This window comes from Ammospiza caudacuta, chromosome 3, assembly GCF_027887145.1.
Source record: "Ammospiza caudacuta isolate bAmmCau1 chromosome 3, bAmmCau1.pri, whole genome shotgun sequence".
Classification (NCBI taxonomy): domain Eukaryota; kingdom Metazoa; phylum Chordata; class Aves; order Passeriformes; family Passerellidae; genus Ammospiza; species Ammospiza caudacuta.
Genome location: NC_080595.1, coordinates 28010432 through 28029075, shown reverse-complemented (window position 1 = coordinate 28029075; position 18644 = coordinate 28010432). Strand labels below are relative to the sequence as shown.

The window sequence follows — 18644 nt, the reverse complement described above, 5'->3', positions numbered from 1 at the left end:
TATTAGCACCATGCTCCAAATAGCTGAGCTCATCCCAATTTATTTCTCCCTGAAGCTCTCCTAACATGGTTCTATTAATTTAATAACCTGTGAAAGCAAAAAGAGAATTTGTAGCAATTGAGTTTCTATTATGTTACTGTAACCTCTGCATTACAAGGCAAGTGTTTAGCAAATGCTAAGAAGCTTGAGTTTGTAGGTTCAAGTTATAATAATTCACACTGTCTGTTTGGTGGCAACTGGATCTAGGACAAGCAGTTTAATGGAGTCAAAGTGGTGCCTCCAGCAATTCTGAGGATGCATAGAAGCATTTCCCTTCAGCCTTTGAACAGTGAGCAACAAGCCATAGCCTAAAGGAGATAGGGAATCCTTCAGGAAAGCATAATCACATCAGATCCACACTGCAAAATCTGCAAAAGAGAACTGTCAGAAGGGGAAACAATCAAGAGTATGTAAAACAAAAAGCATGTAAAATCATGGTGCCAAATCTCTATTTCTACACCTCCTTACCACTCCTTTTCAGCTCCCTTGGGCTGTAGAATAGGATACAGCACTCTAAAAAGAGCATGCCTGCCCCACCAATGGTACTGCAAGCTCTGATATTCCCTGTGAAAACAGAACTCAGATTTTCCCATTTTAAAAGCCTAGGCCGCTACATATTGAGCCAAATGAAACTCTCTGTGAGCAATTGCCATCACAGAACCTACGCAAGACAAGGGAGCCAGATATGGTTCAGCAAAATTTACTGTGAAAAATCTTTAAGAAGGAGGATATTGTCAAAAGACACATTTCCAACAAAATTTTCACTCAGATGTTGTGTGCTTCCATCCACCTACAGACACCTGCACTCACACAGGTCATGTCTTCCTTGGGAGGAATCTATAAATAGAGATGCAAAGCACAGCATGAAGAACCCCAATCTATCTATAGGCTCTGTGAGGCTGTGTGTGTTCTGCCAAAGAAAAGTTCCTGCACAATGCAGAGGCAGATGTTGCTAGCAGCATTTGCTTGGAGGGCTCCCTGTTTCTGCAGCCCTTTAATGTGTGCAAGGACTTGGCACAGGAACAGATCCTTTCAGCTTTCCCTGCTGTTACTCCACTCACTCCAGCACACTTCAGTCCTCTTCCCAGCAGAGCTGTTACTGAGCTTCCCTCTTCCTCTACAAGGGACTTTACCAGTGCTCTCCCACGCTGTAACCTGATCTTCTGAACTTCTTTCTCCTATGCAGGGAAATAGATATAGAGATAAGGAGCTAGATAGATCTTTCATCTGCTTGTACTCCCAGTTTTACAGTATCCCTCTGCTGATGGCAGTAAGAAAGCACAGACAGGTATACAACAGCAGACAGAGTATTTACAAAGGAAAGCCATCACTGATCATGTGGCAAGGCAAAGGGGAGACACATCAAAACACCTTCAAGACTTCCTGAAACAGGAGTTACACTACCATCTGAAGAGACTGATCCATAAATGGAACATGCTTACAGAATGTCACTGAGACTACAGGATGCTGCAGGAAAGATAATTAGGAGACTGTCAGCTGAAAGATATCATGGAGTAATGGTTCCTGCTGCTGGCAGAATACAAGCCTCAAAAATAAATGTCATCAAAACTGTGCATGATTTTCAATGTAGAAGACACTGATCTCATGGCAGAAATTAATTGTTATGTTATATCTGATATGCTAAATGATTCATTAATAAAGAATGTTTTCTATAAGAAAGATTTCTCAAGTAACCAGACAACTGACATTGGTATTACTCAACTTAAGTGTGTCTGTTTTGTTTTTTTTTTTGTGAATAGTCAAATAGAAACCCCTTAGAATACAGCCTGCTGACAATCAATCAAAAAACCAAGATGTTTTGCCTGAGTATAGTGATAAGTCAGCCAGCTCTGAATGGCTTTATCCCGCAGCAGTACTTGGAAGAAGAGCTTATAGATAGTAGCTGTGAAAGGGATTCTAGGCACGTATTAGGACCTAGAAAAATCTATCCTTGCATCCCATCTTCCACAATTTAAGCTGTATTTACAGGAGTAACCATACTCCAAAAATACTCCAAGAAGGAGAGGACAGAAGAGGAGTGATGTGCAGAATGAAAGAGATGATGCAGAGAATCTGATACCCACACCATGTGAAGTATATGGTGTTACTTAAGTGCATCTTACCATCAGCCATGAAGCCCAGATTAATCCAAAATGCTATCCCATTTGTGAGCTCCAAGCCTGCTCAGGGATACAAACCTAAAAACAAGTATGACCTGGAGGTTCACTCCAAAAGCATATTTCTGATTAAAGCCTCTCTGCTGAATGTATCTAGAGAAAATGTCTGGTTTTGCCCCTTATATTTCAATTTCTCCTCTCTAGCACGCTGGACAACTTTTGTTTTACATTTATAGCTCCAAAGAACTTCAGACATTTCACCAGAGTTGCAGGTCCAGACTTTTCTTAGACTGTATCTGGTCTCAGTGGCCATGGCAGACACACTGCAAGGTCCTGGTTTCCTATTCACTCGGTCTAGAGACTCAGCCAAAGGCTACAACAGCTTCCTTGCCATGGAAAACTGTGCCCAGGAGCAGCCCAGGAGATGACTCTTGGGCTCTGCATCTTAGACACATCCTTAGCTAAAACACAACCAAAAGACTTCACAAGATGTGCCTAGTGCTCTTACAAGGATGCTTAGGTGTAAAGTACGGCTACTTGAAGGCACCAGCTGTTGAATTGGTAGGAAACAGGGATCCTCTGGTGGAAAAACTTCTGTTATTCCTGCTCCTTCCTGAGCAGCATGAATTCACTGCATTCTATCAGAGTATTGCCTCAGCACGTACCCAGAGATCACTCTGCCCTAATTTGAGGGTGGAGCTCCAACAGTTTGTATCTTCAGCACATTAGAACACAGAAGTTTCCAACTTTTGCCATTTATTACTTATGAAAACTGTTACTAAAATTCATCAAGTGAAAGGTGACTTTCATCTATGCATGTTCCTTATAGCCTGAGGCATGACAGAGAAGTGGTAAAATGTGACATGTACTAAAATATTAATAAACTGACAAGTTTTTAAACCCAATCTCATGATTTTTGAGCAGCTGGTGTTGACAATCCTACATGTTCATTGATTATTGCCTTCTCCATGGAATTGCTTGAGTAAATACAGAGCAGTGTTATTGTTGGGAAAGGACAGATTAAGTCCAAATATAGCTGTATAGAATGCTCTGAAATGTGTCTCATAACAACTGAAATTAAGCGTGACTGACAAGTGGGCACTGGGCCAAGAAAGCATAAGACTTAGGTATTCAAGTCAAGTGCCTGGCATAAATTGTCCTGTTCGGTTCCAACACAATTGTAACTTAGTTGTTAATATTGAGAAATACTGCATGGCATCTTTGTCTAGTCCATCACAACGCCTTGCTATTGATCTTTTTCAAATGAGACATTTGTACAGAACATTTTCCCTAACACAACTGCAAGGGAGGTTTTTGTTGGTCTGGGTTTTTTGTTTATAACATAATCTTATTCAGGAATTTTTTTTATAATACTGCACTGAGGATGTGGTTGTCTCTGGACTCCAACCTGTGAATTCGCACATGAAAATGCTGAAAAGAAGGAATTAAATACAAGGACAATGAATCTTCCTCCAGTATCTACAACATATCTGAGAAAAAGAAACTTTTGCTGTGTACTGTAGATTATTTGAGAGAGAAATGCTTACAGCCCAGGGAGGGAAAAGGAAGAGGTGACAGAAGACTGGTAGCACTGTGAAAACAGAAAACCTTGAAGATGCATTTTACCTCTCAAAGTCCAAGGATATAATTCATTTTATTTGGGAACTTATTTTCCTACACACACAGTGTTTAAAGGAAAAGTTCGGAACAGTAAGATACTGCAATCATGAGATTTCACTTCTGGTTATAAAAGAAGAAAATGTCTTGCAGCAGAAAGCATAGAAAGCATGTGCACAAACTGTGACCTCTGGTTATCCATGCCAAAGTCAGTAGCCAGAGGCAAAATATCCAACCTTGCAGTGCAGCATTTCAGAACTGGGAAGTCTTAAAAGCCTTAGAGATAGGGCCTGGAGATTTTGAAATTACTCTCTCAAAACTAGAATGAACAGGGCTTTTATGTGATTATTATTTTACTGACAGCCAAAATTGAAGTCTCAATCAGATGAAAAACTTACTTTGCTTCTGCAATTCTGAAAATCAAAGGGAAAAAAAAGCAATGACAATAAAGCTGAAAAATAGTGAAAGCAATATTTACTGTAGGTTCCTCTAATGCTTTCCACATCTAGAAACTGGAGCATAAAAGAATATACAATAAAAAGAATTGCTCACCTGGAATAAAGCATTGTTTTCACAATTTCTATTCTGCTTTTATTCAGATAATACACAGTTGCAAAGAAATGGTCTATAAAAATCATAACCTACTGCCCCAGAAGTGTTATTCATTCTTCAGGCTTTACAATAATGACATCATAAAGTTTGGAATTCCTTAGTTTACTTCCTCAGACAAGTTCTGCATGGGAGCCTGAAAAGAATACTAGACATATGTAACAAGAGGTAGATACCTTCAGATAAGATTCAACCCCTTAAAAATGATTCCTGATCCCCATCATACAACACTGAACACAATGCCTTTATTGCCAAAATTGCTAGTAAGTAACTATTGCTATGAAGTATTTCACATGTAGAAGCCTTATCTCAATACAAAAAAGTACCCAGGAAACAGAAGTGAAATACAGAATTATTTCTAAATTTATAGAGAAGATATAAATGGCTGCCTCCCTAATACCATCTCCTTCAAAAAAAAAGGCAAGCATTCTGTTATGAGAAAGCTGCACATTAAAAACTTAGGTTAAATTTACGTTAATATTTTAAATCTACTACTCTTTTAAAATACTCTAAAACTTTTATTAAAGATTATGAAAGAGAAAGCTCTTAGTTGTCAATAGAAGCCTATTTCTAAGTCATCTCTGCTGTATGGAGTACATATGGGTGAAAAAGCACCAATAAATTCAGGTACAAGTTTTAGAGGTAACTACCACCCTACTGCCTATATAGACTTGATTTATTTCTTTCAGTTGATAAATCAAATGGAATGTGTTTGCAATATCAGCCTCTTGCATTAATAGAGCTTGTCTTGGTGATCATCTCCTAGTTTGGGGATTTGTAAATATTATGTATACACACACACACAAAGCAAATATTAAGCAAATCCAATCTAGTACTCTTAAAAATGAGTACTGCATAAACAAAACATAAGTGCACATGGCAATTTTATGTTCTACATCCACCCACACAGTTGTTCTCAGCAATTCAAGAACAGAGTTGCATGGGCAGATTGACAGAATTTGAGTTACAGACATCTGTGCTGAAATAATGATCAGCATATGATGGTTTTGTTCATTAAGCAACTGATTATGGTCTTGTTTTTTTATTTATTTTATCCTCAAAAAGAAAATAAATACAATAATCACAGCAACAACAACAAAGCAAAATAAACTCAAGGTACTCTGCTTCCTTCATTCCCTCCCAGAGATCTACTCATCTTGAAACAGAATCTTAGTGCTATTCCAGGAACAAGCCATGATAAAGAAACTTGCACGTATGAAAACAGTGATCATAAAAATCTGGGAAAAAATGGAATAAACTGCCAGATCCTATTTTCCTTAGCTGCTGCCAATATCACAGGGATCCCTAACAGACCAGATGTCCAACTGACAGCCCCCATGAATTGTTCAGCTCAGTGTCTAAAAGTGAGACCTCAGGTTAAAGTCCAAAGCAGAAACTCTTTTCCTTCCAGGACATTTTGTTTATGCTAACTGTACAAAGTTTTATGATCTTCCAAAATGCCTAATCTTTCTTTGAAGCCTTCTAGGGTGAGTGACCTCATTTTGCCCCAGTAACTTCCTATGGCAGCAAGTTTTACAGTCTGATTATCCACTATGTCAGCAGGCCTGATAAGCAAAGCAGTCTTGGCAAAAGTCTAGAGACTAAAGCAAGTGATGAACCACAAGTCTAAGACAAAACCAAGTTTCTTCCTTTAAAGGAAAGACTTTATGCTTTTTTTTTTTTGTCATGGAATGTTCTCATGCTCCTGTGGTACACAAACAACACCAGAACTTCAATTTGTAACTGTAATTTTATTCATGTCATCTTCCCATGCCTCTCTCTTGCAAGGTAAACAATTCCCCATCTTCAATTTTGTGAGCTAAAACAAGAGAGAGATCACACCTAGGTTTTTTTCCAACAGCTTGCGGCAGCAAAGTTTCACCTTTAAGCATCAAGACTTAAATTGATTAACTGAAAAAGAGGATAAATCTGTACCTTTTCCACAGCTTCCTTGGAGTTCCAGGGCACAGACCTTTTCTTTCTCTGGCTTTCAGTCAATACCGAATGACTTTTCAAGAATTTTATTCAAGAGCAACAATGAAGCAAGAACCAGGTACACAATGGTGTTATCTCAAGGCATGACCCACCCCAAAACCTCAGGTGGAACTGCAGCATGCATTCCTACTGGAACAAAAGGCAGCAAAATACAACACAACTTTAGGTTGGCACACTATTTCTTCTGGCAAATGCTGGTAGAACTGAACTGGAGGAACCTGCAGACAAATATACCCAGGATCATTTTAATAAGAGCTAGATCCCATGGATTTCAAAAGGTCAGGACTGTTACCACACAAACCCACCTATGGTTCATATCATTCTACTAAAAGAATATGTGTACCACATCTCCAGGGCTCCATTACAGACCTGTCATCAAACCATTTTTAGTTTATTTCTCTCAGGAATAAACAGAATCCTGAGCAGCAAATTCTTTTCAACCATAAATTATGCAGCGCATCTTCCAGTTCTTTAATACTGCCTAGTCTTGAAAGCTACAGGGATTTCACAATTCTTCCTGTAACATTTACAAAATATTTCCATAAATTTCCTACTTACTGAGCAAATAACATATCCTCTCCAGTTAATGTTCCTGACACAGGGTACTACACATGGAGCACCCAGCTGGTTCTCTCCATAGGAGAACAGCACAGACAGAGTTTGTGGGCTTGAAATTTCCCCAAGAAGAAAACCTGCCTTCAGGGCAACAGGCACAGGCAAGAACTGGTGCAACAGAGACCCAGGGTTCTGGGTCATAGCCCTGCTCTCACAAGTGAATGGATGTGCAGGGCCGCCAAGGGCTTCCCCTGTACTGAGCAGTGGTAATCCTGTATAGGTTGTCTGTTCAAAAGGGAATAAATCTAAGAAAACTCAAGGCTCCCTTTTGCCACCACCAAACGCAAATTCTAAAATCCAAGTAGAAGGCGTTACACGGGTGGGTAAAGAAATCATCTCACACATTTTATATGGGTATTTTACTTTCTAAAATATCTCCTATGAATAGATCTTCCCCCAGTTTATAAGCAAAGCACATTTTAATAGTTTTCACTCGGTGCATGACCACAGATATTTTTATAGCACACATATCTTCAAAACTGCATGTGGGACTCTCAGTGAGCAATGATCTAACTGATGGAAGTCACTAACGATTAAATATTAGCAACAAATGATCCTTTTCAGCCAGGCCTCAGTATGTTTAATCTCAGCCAGCCCACAGCATGAACTCCAGCCATGAATTCATGCTGCTAGGCTTGTCACAGCAGGATGCTCTGGGTCACTGACAGCACGCCAGCTGGCACCTGCCTGGGATCCAGAGCAGGCATGGAGGGATGGAGGAATACCACAGCCCAAGAGCTCTGTGCAGGGCAAGTCTGTGCCATGGCCCACGGCAGATGAGGGGCTGCTGGCTTCCCAGGAACACTACATTCACAGACAGAAGCAGCACTGTGTCCCAGTCCCCCAGTTTAGGATGCTGACTTTGTTTAGCAAGAGCCCTATTTTACACAACTTTAAACATTTCAGATGTTTTTGGAAGATGGCAGGAGAGAAGGGAATCCCTTGATAAGAGACGTGAATTGCTTGTTAGAGTGGAGACACAGAGATTTCGCTCCAGAAAACAAAACCACTGTTGGATCTGTTGCAAAATGTGAAATATGTATAAATTTTCTTAAGAAAGGATCTTTGTATACATTGCAGCCTAATCAAAAAGAAAGGAGAGTTAATCTGTGAAACAGATAGCAGCTAACAAGCAAACTCTCAGAGGTGTCCTGGGCTCAGAAAGACAAATTTCTTGTTGATAAAATTGCCTTGTTAAACCTTATTAAGATTTAGGGCTTGGCATGACTCAGTGATCTCAGACCTAGGGGAAGGTTAACAAAGGTTTAGAATGTAGGAAGAAGGATGTACCAATGATAGCGGACACAAAGAATGCAGAATTTACAGACCACAAAGACATCTGATGGAACTCCCAAGATAAGGAAGCCAACTCAGCAACTGTGCTGAATCAGCTCTGACTGGGTAAAAGGTATTCTGGGGAGAGGGAGGTGGCAACCACCGACTCAGACCATCAGTAAACCCACAGACCCAAGGGAAGAGGAAGACTCAGCCTGTGGACTAATTAGTATGGGAAACAAGAAAAAACAAGAAAATTATTGACAAATAGAAGAGAGTATACTAAGTAATAAAAGAACTAGGCAACTTCTAGCCAATTACTATTCACGCCTCTGTTTGCTAAAATACATACAAAGTAAAAAGTTTTGGCAGTTGCTGCACTGGATTTCTGGAACACCACTGAGGACCCAGGCTTGCACACCTCTGAAATAAATATTCCGTGTGCCTGTATCAGCAATAGTGTGACCAGCAGGACCAGGGAAGTGATTTGTCCCCTGCACTGGTGAGGCCACATATCGAGTCCTGTGTCCAGCTCTGGGTCCCTCAATACAGGAACGACATAGAGGGGCTGGAGTGTGTCCAGAGAAGGGCAGTGGAGCCGGGGAAGGGCAGTGGAGCTGGGGAAGGGTCTGGAGCACAAGCCCTGTGAGAGCAGCTGCGGGAGCTGGGGGTGTTTAGGGAGAAGGGAGGCTCCCGCACACCACCTTGTCACTGCCATTCCCGAACGGGGCTGTGGCCATGTGGGGGTCGGCCGCCTCTCCCAGGGGACCAGCGGCAGGATGAGAGGAAATTACCTCAAACAGCCCCTGGGGAGGTTTAGGTAGGAATTTCTTCACAGAAAGAGCGATTGGGCACTGAAATGGCGTGCCCGGGGGGGTGGTGGAGTCACCGACCCAGGAGGTGTTTAAGGAAAGCCCAGACGTGCACTCAGTGCCCGGTCTAGTTACACGAGGGCGGTCGCTCATAGCTGGGACGCGATGCTCCCGGAGGTGTTTCCCAACTTAAGTGACTCTGTGACTACAGCCTTGCGGCACAGCGGGTCCCCGTTGGGAAAGACCCAGCAGAGCGGCGCTCCCGACTCGGCGCTGCCCTGACGCCGCGGGCGGCGCGCACGGGCCGGGCCGGGCGGGGCCCTGTGGGAGGCACAGCCCGCGCGCTCCGCCCCGGCACCCGGTGTGGGCGGAGCCTCGACTTCCGCCTGCGCCGATTGGCTGGAGCCAACCACGCCCCGCCCGCCCCGGGCTCGCATCCTGCCCCCCTCCCGCCCCGTCCCTGCCGTTGCCGCCCCGCCGCTCCGGGGGCTCGGCTGCCCTGCCTGACTGGAAATTGCCGCCGGCCTCGTTTTTCCGGGAGCGGCGGGCGCGCTCGGGAGAGGCGAGTTCGCACTGCTTCGGCGCAGGCCATTGTATTTTTTCGAACTTTTCTGTTTTTCAGTCTCATTCTTTCCGCGCCCTCCCGCGCAGGCGTCCCTGCGAGCCGGCGGGGCCCTTGGGCGTTACGGCGGCGCAGAAAAGCCGGCGCGGGGCGGGGCGGGGCCTTTCGGCCGAGCCGTCGCAGCCGGTGCCCGCCCCGGCCCGCCATGTACTACAAGTTCAGCGGCTTCACGCAGCGCCTCACCGGGGCCACGTCGTCCGCCGCCTACACCCCACAGGTAACACCCGCACCCGGCCGGGGCTGCGGCACCGCGGGCCTTGGGTGAGCCGGGCCGGGCTGGGCTCGGCCGCCCCCGCGGGCACCGAACGTACCCGGCCCCGCGCGTGACCTTGGGCGAGACCGGAGCGCGCTCTGCCTGCAGTCGGCTTTGGGATGTTACTGGGGGCTGTGGCAAGGAATTAACGCGCTTTCAGCACAGAGGACTATTCCGGAGCTGAGCGGTGCCTGGCGGGGTTTTAAAATCACCGGAGCACGGAATCAGTTAGGTTGGAAAGGCCTCCGGGATCGTAGAGTCCAGTCTGTGACCGAGCGCCTCCGCGTCAGCTGGACCACGGCACCGAGTGCCGCGTCCTGGCTTTTCCTGAAACACCTCCGGGGACAGCGACTCTGTCACCTTTTTTTCTTTTCATTTTATGGGTTAGGGTTTAGGGTTACGGTTTGGGGTTAGGTGGAGCCCTTGCGTGGTTGTGGGGTGGAGCTGAGGCGCTTTGTGGTGGAGCTCTGGAGGTGCCGCCAGGCGGAAGCCAGCAGCGTCCCGGCTGTATCACCCTGTGAGCTGCTGATGGAGGAAAGCATCACTGTCCCAACTCAACACTTACTGGATCACATCCAGGTGCTGTGTCCAGCTCTGGGCCTCCTGCTCTGGAAATGACAACTGGAGTGAGTTCAGCCGAGGTCAGCAGCCAGCCGAGGTTAGCAGGATGAAGCCAGGCTCTGCACAGGGGTCCGTGGTAGGAAGGCAAACACACCAGGCGTAAACTGCAAGGAGAGGGGTTCAGGCTGGACAGAAGGAAAGACATTATCATGGGCAGTGGAGCAGGTGCCTGGGGAGGGAGGCTGTGCCCTCTGTCCTCACAGGCTTTCAGGGCCAGGCCAGGCAAAATCCACAGCAGCCTGCTGTCACCTTGCTCTGGACCAAAGAGCAGTAGAGGGCCCTTCCATCCTGAATTAACTTAGGATCTTAAACATCGAGGTAACAGAGTTTCTGTCCCAAGAAGGTTTTTTGTCTTTGTCTGTCCCCATCACTTTGGAAGGCTTCCTGGATAGCTGTTTCCTGGATAGCAAAAAAGGGAAGACACCAGAATAAATAATATTCGAGTATGTACAGCACTTACACAGTAGCAATACATCCAGCACTGCTGCAGTGATTGGGGCACTTCTTACCTCTCTAGACAAAGTTATGTTTGGAGAATAAACATTGATACTTCATTTACATAGTGGAGAGTAAAGGCTTGGGGGAGGAATGGGGAAGGAAGGACTTCAAGCCTAAACAGTAAAGAACCTCCTACATTTTTAAAAGTTACTTTCAATCCCTTTTTATAATGTTATAAGACCAGATTTTTTTTTTGGAACTTCCTTTTTTTTTTTTTTTTTTTTTCCCTAAGCTTGACTGAATTCCCAGGTCACACATTTAGATGCATCAGTCTACTAAAAATGTTTTCAATAAACAGCAATTGAAATATAAGGGTAATCCCATGAGTGGTAAGGTGTTAAATTCAAAACAAAGTAAATTTTTTCCTATTGATTTCATTGCTCTGTTCATTAAAACTATAGTTCCACATGTAAAGTGGTTTGCTTTTTATGCTTCTATTTATTTTGATGTTTCTTGAATAGTGAAGACATTCTGCCATTCAAATTCTCCTTGGTAAAATATGCAGTATACTAATTGTCTTTGTTCTGTGCAGTTACATTCTGGTGCTTCCCAACAGAACACTGTTTTGCTGCAGGTTTAAGCTTACTGTGGGCTTGCAAAATATCTGTCTAAGTGGATTTCAGAAATCATTTTGCTGACAATAACATAACTAACAGCTTAACAAAACAGCTAACTAACAACAGTTAACTAACAACTAACAAAAAACAACCTCTCAAGTTTGAAATCCATATTGTTCTTTCCATCTCAAACTTAGCATGCGTAGAAGACTTAATTTTGCATTTAACAAAGTTGTATAAAGTAGTCTGAACAATTTATCTTGTTTGAATAAATGAGAACTTCCTTAGCTAGTTGAGGGGTGAAAACTACTCTTCATATTTAGGAGGATAATGACTGCCATAACCATTACAAATTCAATAAAAATATTAAAGAGTTAGCTTATGTTTAAAGTACAGTCACTGGAACCAGTTTCACAAGGTGTCAGATGAGGACAAGTACATGAACTTTTCCCTAGTTCTTCTATTGAACACAAAAGAAATTTACTAGCAGGAATTTACTTGTACTACAGTATTTTCACTTCATGCAACTTATTTTGCTTGTAGCTATTCAAAGCCTTCATAAGCCACAGATATTTTGATTTTAGCTGATATGAATTGCTTAGAATCTATAATATGTAACCTTTTATGCCCTAGATAATACTTAATAGGTACACAAAATCACTGTCCTTGGATTGTCATCCCAGTACAAAGACTGAAGTGGTTTTACCTAAGAGCCTTGTGTTAGTCATAACAAATACATTTAACTTGAAGCAGTGAGGTGTATTCTCCTGTGAAGGACCTGCTACTTAGTTTACAAGTGTCTAGGTTCAGTAGGTTCACAGAAATTGTTTTAATGCATGTTCTGCAACCTTAATTCTCAGAGTAACTTCCCCATTCCCCTTTGGTCCTTACCTCAGTTTCCTCTCCTTGCTCATTCTTGGATCTGTTTGAGCAACTCCCCTTACATTTAAAAATTTAGGAGTGGTGCTATCTCCATTAAATTATGCTCCAAGTCCTTAACTGTTTTTTACTGTCAGGAAAATGTAAATCTAACTTGCAGATTCATACTAGCAAGGTGTAAATTTGTTTTAACTTTGAGCCTGATGGCCAACCAACAGATACATTGGGTCCTAAGATCCTCAGACCTCTGACAGGAAAACAAACACACTCTGCAGAAGGGTAGGCAGAGAACTCTTGTTTGCTCTCTTGGATTAGCTACGTGTCCTGACCTTTCATTGAGAACTTTCAGGACTTTGAAAAAGTCATTGCTGTAACATGCTGATGAAATCAGCTGATTTGACTCTTCTGCATAACTACACCTGCTGTACTTTGTCCAAGACATGGAAAAAATCATGTTATAGAGATTAAAAATAAAAGCTTAACGCCTTAATATCAGAAGAGGAATTATCAGTTATTAACTTTTTTTTTAAAATGAAGCATAGGTCAGATGTGTAGAGGCATTAATTCCTCAGTACTATTCTGAGTGTAGTGAGACTGATACCAGTCATTAAATAAACCCATGGCTTTAGTAATGTTAAATACAGTGACCAAGGGTCATTTAAGATGTGTCAGTTCTTAAAAAATTTCTGCAGTGAAATTCAGCCTTTACATTACACTGTGGATTTCTCCTCAGCCATGCTAAGCTTAGTAAACTGGGTGTGAGATAAAGCACTTGCTTTTTCTCTCAATAACCACAGGCAAGTAACAAGGTGGAACAGCCCCCCATTTGCACTAATTTAACTGGGCTTGGTTAGGGTTGGCCAAGACTCAATTCACTTGGAATTCAAGTGAAATTTTTCATTGGTGAGGAACCTTAATTAATGCAGTGTCTGTGTTAAGCAAACTGACCTGTCTCCCTTCTGCAGCATGTGTTTGGTTGTACTCTTTCCTGAAGCCAGTGAACAACATCAGTGTTTTTTATTTAAATTGCTGTGTGATGTCCTGGAGTGGCACCATGCTGCTTTGGAAGTAATTTACACCAGTACATTGGTGATTATGTGAGTTTTCTGAACTGGTTCCATTTGATTTCACAATGAAGTTTGTCCCTTGAGTGGGGTCTGACTCTGCTATGGCTCCTGCAGAAGGGGCTCTTAAAAGCATCTGAACAGGAATGTATTTCTAAAGGCTGAAAAAGTATGCAATAACCTGCAGTTGTTGATTTACTAACTACTGAAGTTATTAGAGGGCACTGCTCCTGAAAACATTGGGCTTTCAGGAAGGCAAAAGGGAGATTCAGAACTGGAAACTTTAGGGCACAGAAAAGATGTGCATTTTCACATTTGCTGTGATACTAACAAGAAGGCAAGAAAAAGTTTGGAGAAGAAGTCACCTGCACATTTAGTATAAACATCTGTTCTATAGTTATTTCTGTCAAATCACCAACTTTTTAAAGACAAAGCTAATTAAGTACTTAAAGTTCCTATAGACAAAAATACTTGTCCAAAATTGCTTATTGCTTTCTTCAAGGCCTCTGATGTAGCTGGTACCCAGCCTTGAATATATAATTAGTAACTTCCCCTGGCTAACAATAATTTCCTAGATGCTTCCTTCATTGCAGTGTGGCCAGAAGTGGTCACTGGTCTTAAATGATTTAGTGCTTGCCTTCTGTGCGAGCCTGCTCAGTAGGAAGAAAGAAATTCATTTTTGCTGCTGCCTTTCAAACATCACCAGAAAGGTCACAAGTGGATTCTGACATTCAGTCAGGCACTACAAGAGTGGGAAGCTGAACCCACATCTTCAGGGTATAGCTCTGATGACCATTCCAGAGGCTATTTTGGGAGGCTGAGAAACCTGGTTTTTCTGCTGAAGATTCCTGTTGCAGCACAGAATTTGCATAAGCAAAACACATCTGGTCTATGGCTGGCACAAAAGATAGAGTGCCAGTCTGCTTCTGGCTCCAGTTATTGTCACACAGTTCTCTTCAATATAAAATGCATCAACTAGTCCTTTGAACAGAAACCAGAATTTCAGTGCAGTCTTGACCTGTGGCTGCTTCTGTTTGTAATAAAAACCTGTTGCATTGAACTGACTGTACAATGCTTTTAATTTCTGTGGCAAGTTAAGGAAAAAAAAAAATTCAGCTGTTTTGAGAGACACAATGTGAAACATCACTGCTGCACGTACAGATGTAATTTAAGTTTAACTACAGTAATAAAAACAAGGAGGCCACCTCATGTTGGCTGTGACTTTGTGCCCTTTGTCACAGAACTGAATTATGTAGTTTCTAGGTATGGCAAAGTAGAGTACAGAGTAGAGTACAACCTTGTGAACCGAAAGGAAGTTGAGCTGTGCTTCTCATGGGGCGTACATTGGGGTGTGGGAAGTTGCAGCAACATCTGAACTATAGGATGTAGTTACACCTGCACAAAATATCTGCTATATCAGGGTCTCTGAAGGGCCTTGAGCACCATTTACACTTCTGTGTGACCCAAATGATCCTCATACTTTTTTTTTAAATCCCCAAACTATTCATCCAAATTATTTAAGGCTTAGTTATTTATGGCTACTGCTTGCAGCATTCAGGAGGTAGAACTTATTCTTCCTCACTCTGACCTTAGCATCAGGGATCCTTGATCCTAATCCTACTTCTCAGAGAGAGTCCTAGATAGTCTCTGTGTAAAACAGAAGCGGTAATTTGGACCAAGTACCAGCACAGAAAAATAACAGCTATAAATTCATGCCATGAGGAGATTGGAAAGGAGGCTGCTATTTTCCTTGCTAAGCTCTGACCCCAAGTTGTCACCAAGATATCAGTGGGCCACCAATGTATTTGTCACAAGTCTTCATACCAGATAAATACTCTTTGTAATGTATCCTTTTAATGTCTGGCAGTGTGCCTGCCTAATGTAACAATTGGTACATTTACAAGTGATATACCTTGATATTTTAATCTCTATTTATGCAGGGACTCAAACCATTAGCTCCCACTGATTACCCACATCTGATTTTTGGGACAAGTAAACCTGCTCCAGGTTTATCACCAGCTGATTCTTTCTTGGGTAGAAACAAGGTGCCAGACCTACAGAAAGTTTTTCAGGTAATGACAACACTGGAGAGTGGGACATTTCTGTCCTTATTTAACATAGCTTACTACTTTTGCCATTCTACAATACCTGAATTCTGTAAAGTCTAGTCAAGAAACTGTCACATACAGTATAACCTGTGTACTTGTACTATACTACAAAGTACATAATATGCCTTGAATAGTAGATAAATACAGAAAGTGGTTAAATGCAGCAACATTGTCTTTTTGCTGAAATTGGTTGTTGTACCATTTGACTATTGGAAGCACTTTCTCTCTGGGAATCCACATGTCTGCCTTAAAGCAGATGTGGAGGAGCATAGCAAATTGTTACTCTTTTGTGTATAATAATTTGAATGTTGCTGAAGCTGTTTATAGTGCAGTATAAAAGCAGCACAGTAAAGTTTTCAAAGCCAGTTTGTTAGCTATGGAATTTCTAAACGTAGGACTTTTCTTAAAAAAAAATGAGTTAAGCTTTTGTTTAAGCCTCAAGAATGTGCTGTATATAATGTTCCCTTTTCTCTCTTACATGCCACTTCCATTTGGAATGTGTCAGTCTGGCTCGGTGAATAATTTTTTATATATATCTTTTCACATTCTGTTGTTAGTGACACTTCTCCCATCCAGGTCCTCTTGAGAAACATTTCAAGATACATTCTTTCTGCTTGCACTTAACACCTTTGGCTAACAAAATTAACTTGCCTTGCATTTGTCTTGCTAGACAAAAAACACTTGGTTGTAGTGAGCCCATTTGTCAGGAGGCTTCCCTCTCAGAAGTATCTTAATTTACCTAAGTACCTTATTCCTTAATGACCTCAGTATGGGTGTTAATTTCTTTTTTCATTGTTTTCTCCTTGAACTCTTCCCACAGAGATCAGATGGACTGCCAGTACACCTGAAGCTAGGATATCCAGACAAGCTGCTCTATCGGACCACGATGGCTCTGACAATAGGAGGGACTATCTACTGTCTGGTAGCACTGTTCATTGCCTCACAGCCAAAGAAACAAAAATAAATGAACCACACCTCATGGGACTCTCAACACTCCACTGAAGGATATCCTGCATGACCACTTTGCACTTAAATCTGTTCCCTGTGATCACATAGGGATCGTTATTCAGATCGGATTTCTTGGAGAAAATGTTTTAAAATCTGTTGCCTTATGTGTTCTAAAACACCAATGTAAACAGAGAAATACAATATTTTAAGATATGGTTGTAGTTTTTCTTGTCTTGCAGGAGTTAATAAACAGTTGGAGAAAGTTAAGCTTTTCCTTCCATCTCTCTCCCAACTTAAACAATGTTAGAGAGAGGACAGGACACATCATTTGTGAGCTATGCACCACATTCCTTAGTGGAAGGATGCTGCTAGTTTCCAAAACACTAAAAGCAAAAAAAATAGCATACTGGGAACCTGTTTCTGTCCTATACTTTTCCAAATCCTGGTACATTAGTAAATAATATTCCACCTCTGGTGGTAGGACAAAGGGCTTGTCTCTCTGGAGCATTTAAAGTGGATTTATTCCATAACTGTAGCGTCACTGTATGCAGCAGAGTGCACCATTATTATAGCATCAGTTACACCAGTTTCCTTTGTCCAGCTGTATTGCCATGCAATAAAGATAGCTACATGAACACTGAAAGAGTCAAGTCTCAAAAGTTTCAGAGCATTTCAGCACACCTGGTAGTGAAGTAAACATATTGGTATACGTATAGGTTCAACTTGAAGATCTCACATAATAAAATTGATTCAGCTACCTTGCTGTCATCTTTTTGAGATGGAAAAGCTCTTAAAACCTCTTCCAGACTGCACCGTGTGTTTAACTGTAATTTTTGGTGAAACAGGTTGCTGTCATCATTCAGCTGCTTACTATTTCCAGTGCCTGCACATAGCTATTTATGTACACTCATTTCTGTGGATGAAAGAGAGATAAGCCAATACAGCCCTTTATATTACCCTTGTAATAGCAGAGCCTTGAACTGCAAGTTTCATACAAGTCTTCACAAAATGCATCCTCTGATTTCATAGTTCCTCCTCTGCCCCTGAACACTGATTTACTGGCCTCTGTAAAGACCCATCTGTCTCAGAACTGTGCAGAAACAACCTTCAAAGTAAATAAGAAAAATAGTTGATAAAGGAAATTAAACTGCCTTTTTCCATCTTTGCTAAAAAAAAATCTGATTTTTTTCCATTTAAGTTACATCAAAGCCTTATTACTGCTTTATAGGCAAGAGTTGCTTGTACTGTGATCTCAGGTTTCAGTCAATGTTGGTATTTCGGGATGGGAGAGATTTAAGTCAATGAAAAATAGTTTTGTAAGGACAGCAAGAGTCAAAGAATAGGAGATAAAAATACTTTATCAGTAGAGGCAACACAACTGTCAGCTCTTGCAGAATTTATCATCTCCTCAGTAGCCCATGCTTCCATGGCACTCAATCTAGTACTGTAGGCTGCTAAATACTACAAAAAAGAAAAAAAATAAGAAAAAAGAGAAAACAGGACAGTAGGTTGTTGTCTGTCTTCCCTACATACCACCTATCAAGGACTGCCTACAAGAATTTTCTAATAAAGGATATTATGCATGTAAACTTGACAAACAGATTTTCATGAAGCTGAGCTCTGTCCAGAGTATTTCCATGCTCTTAGTTTTCTGATTTGGTTTTGTTTTTTTTGGAGGGGTGTGTTAGGGATTTTCTCTTTTTGTCTGTTTTTGTGATAGTACTTGTTTTTTTTTTTGTTTCAAACCAATTATTTTTAACACTCATCTAGCAGGTAAGAACTTTCTGCTTGTTGCTAAAGCAGATGTGGATAAAATAACCAAGCTGTTATCCCACAGCTCATTAGGCAGTGGGAATACTCTCATGGAAGGAATGACAGCCTTAGCACTCAGGCCCAGCTTGCTTTCAGTAACTCAGCTAGGACATTGGGTTCATGTCTTGCGGTTAGAGGTCATGGCTGAAGCCACAGATAGCAGAATGGCCCTTGGCTTCCCTTTTTCCAGCTCTGTGTCAGCA

The 18644-nt window shown here is 41.9% G+C and overlaps 1 protein-coding gene across 1 annotated transcript; it reads left to right on the top strand.

The window, feature by feature from the left end:
- The first annotated feature begins 9628 nt into the window (after positions 1 to 9628).
- On the top strand, positions 9629 to 18168 carry LOC131555859 (cytochrome c oxidase subunit 7A-related protein, mitochondrial). The gene is made up of 3 exons (XM_058802151.1): positions 9629 to 9918; positions 15514 to 15645; positions 16502 to 18168. Exons 1-3 carry the CDS (start codon positions 9847 to 9849, stop codon positions 16643 to 16645), a joined length of 348 nt encoding a protein of 115 aa, XP_058658134.1. The 5' UTR covers positions 9629 to 9846; the 3' UTR covers positions 16646 to 18168.
- Positions 18169 to 18644: the final 476 nt, after the last annotated feature.

Excerpts from the sequence above, each read along its gene's own strand:
- LOC131555859 (XM_058802151.1), top strand. The coding sequence starts at position 9,847 with ATGTACTACAAGTTCAGCGGCTTCACGCAGCGCCTCACCGGGGCCACG. Across the intron at positions 9,919-15,513 it reads CCGCCGCCTACACCCCACAG|GGACTCAAACCATTAGCTCC; the intron begins GTAACACCCGCA and ends CTATTTATGCAG. Across the intron at positions 15,646-16,501 it reads ACCTACAGAAAGTTTTTCAG|AGATCAGATGGACTGCCAGT; the intron begins GTAATGACAACA and ends CTCTTCCCACAG.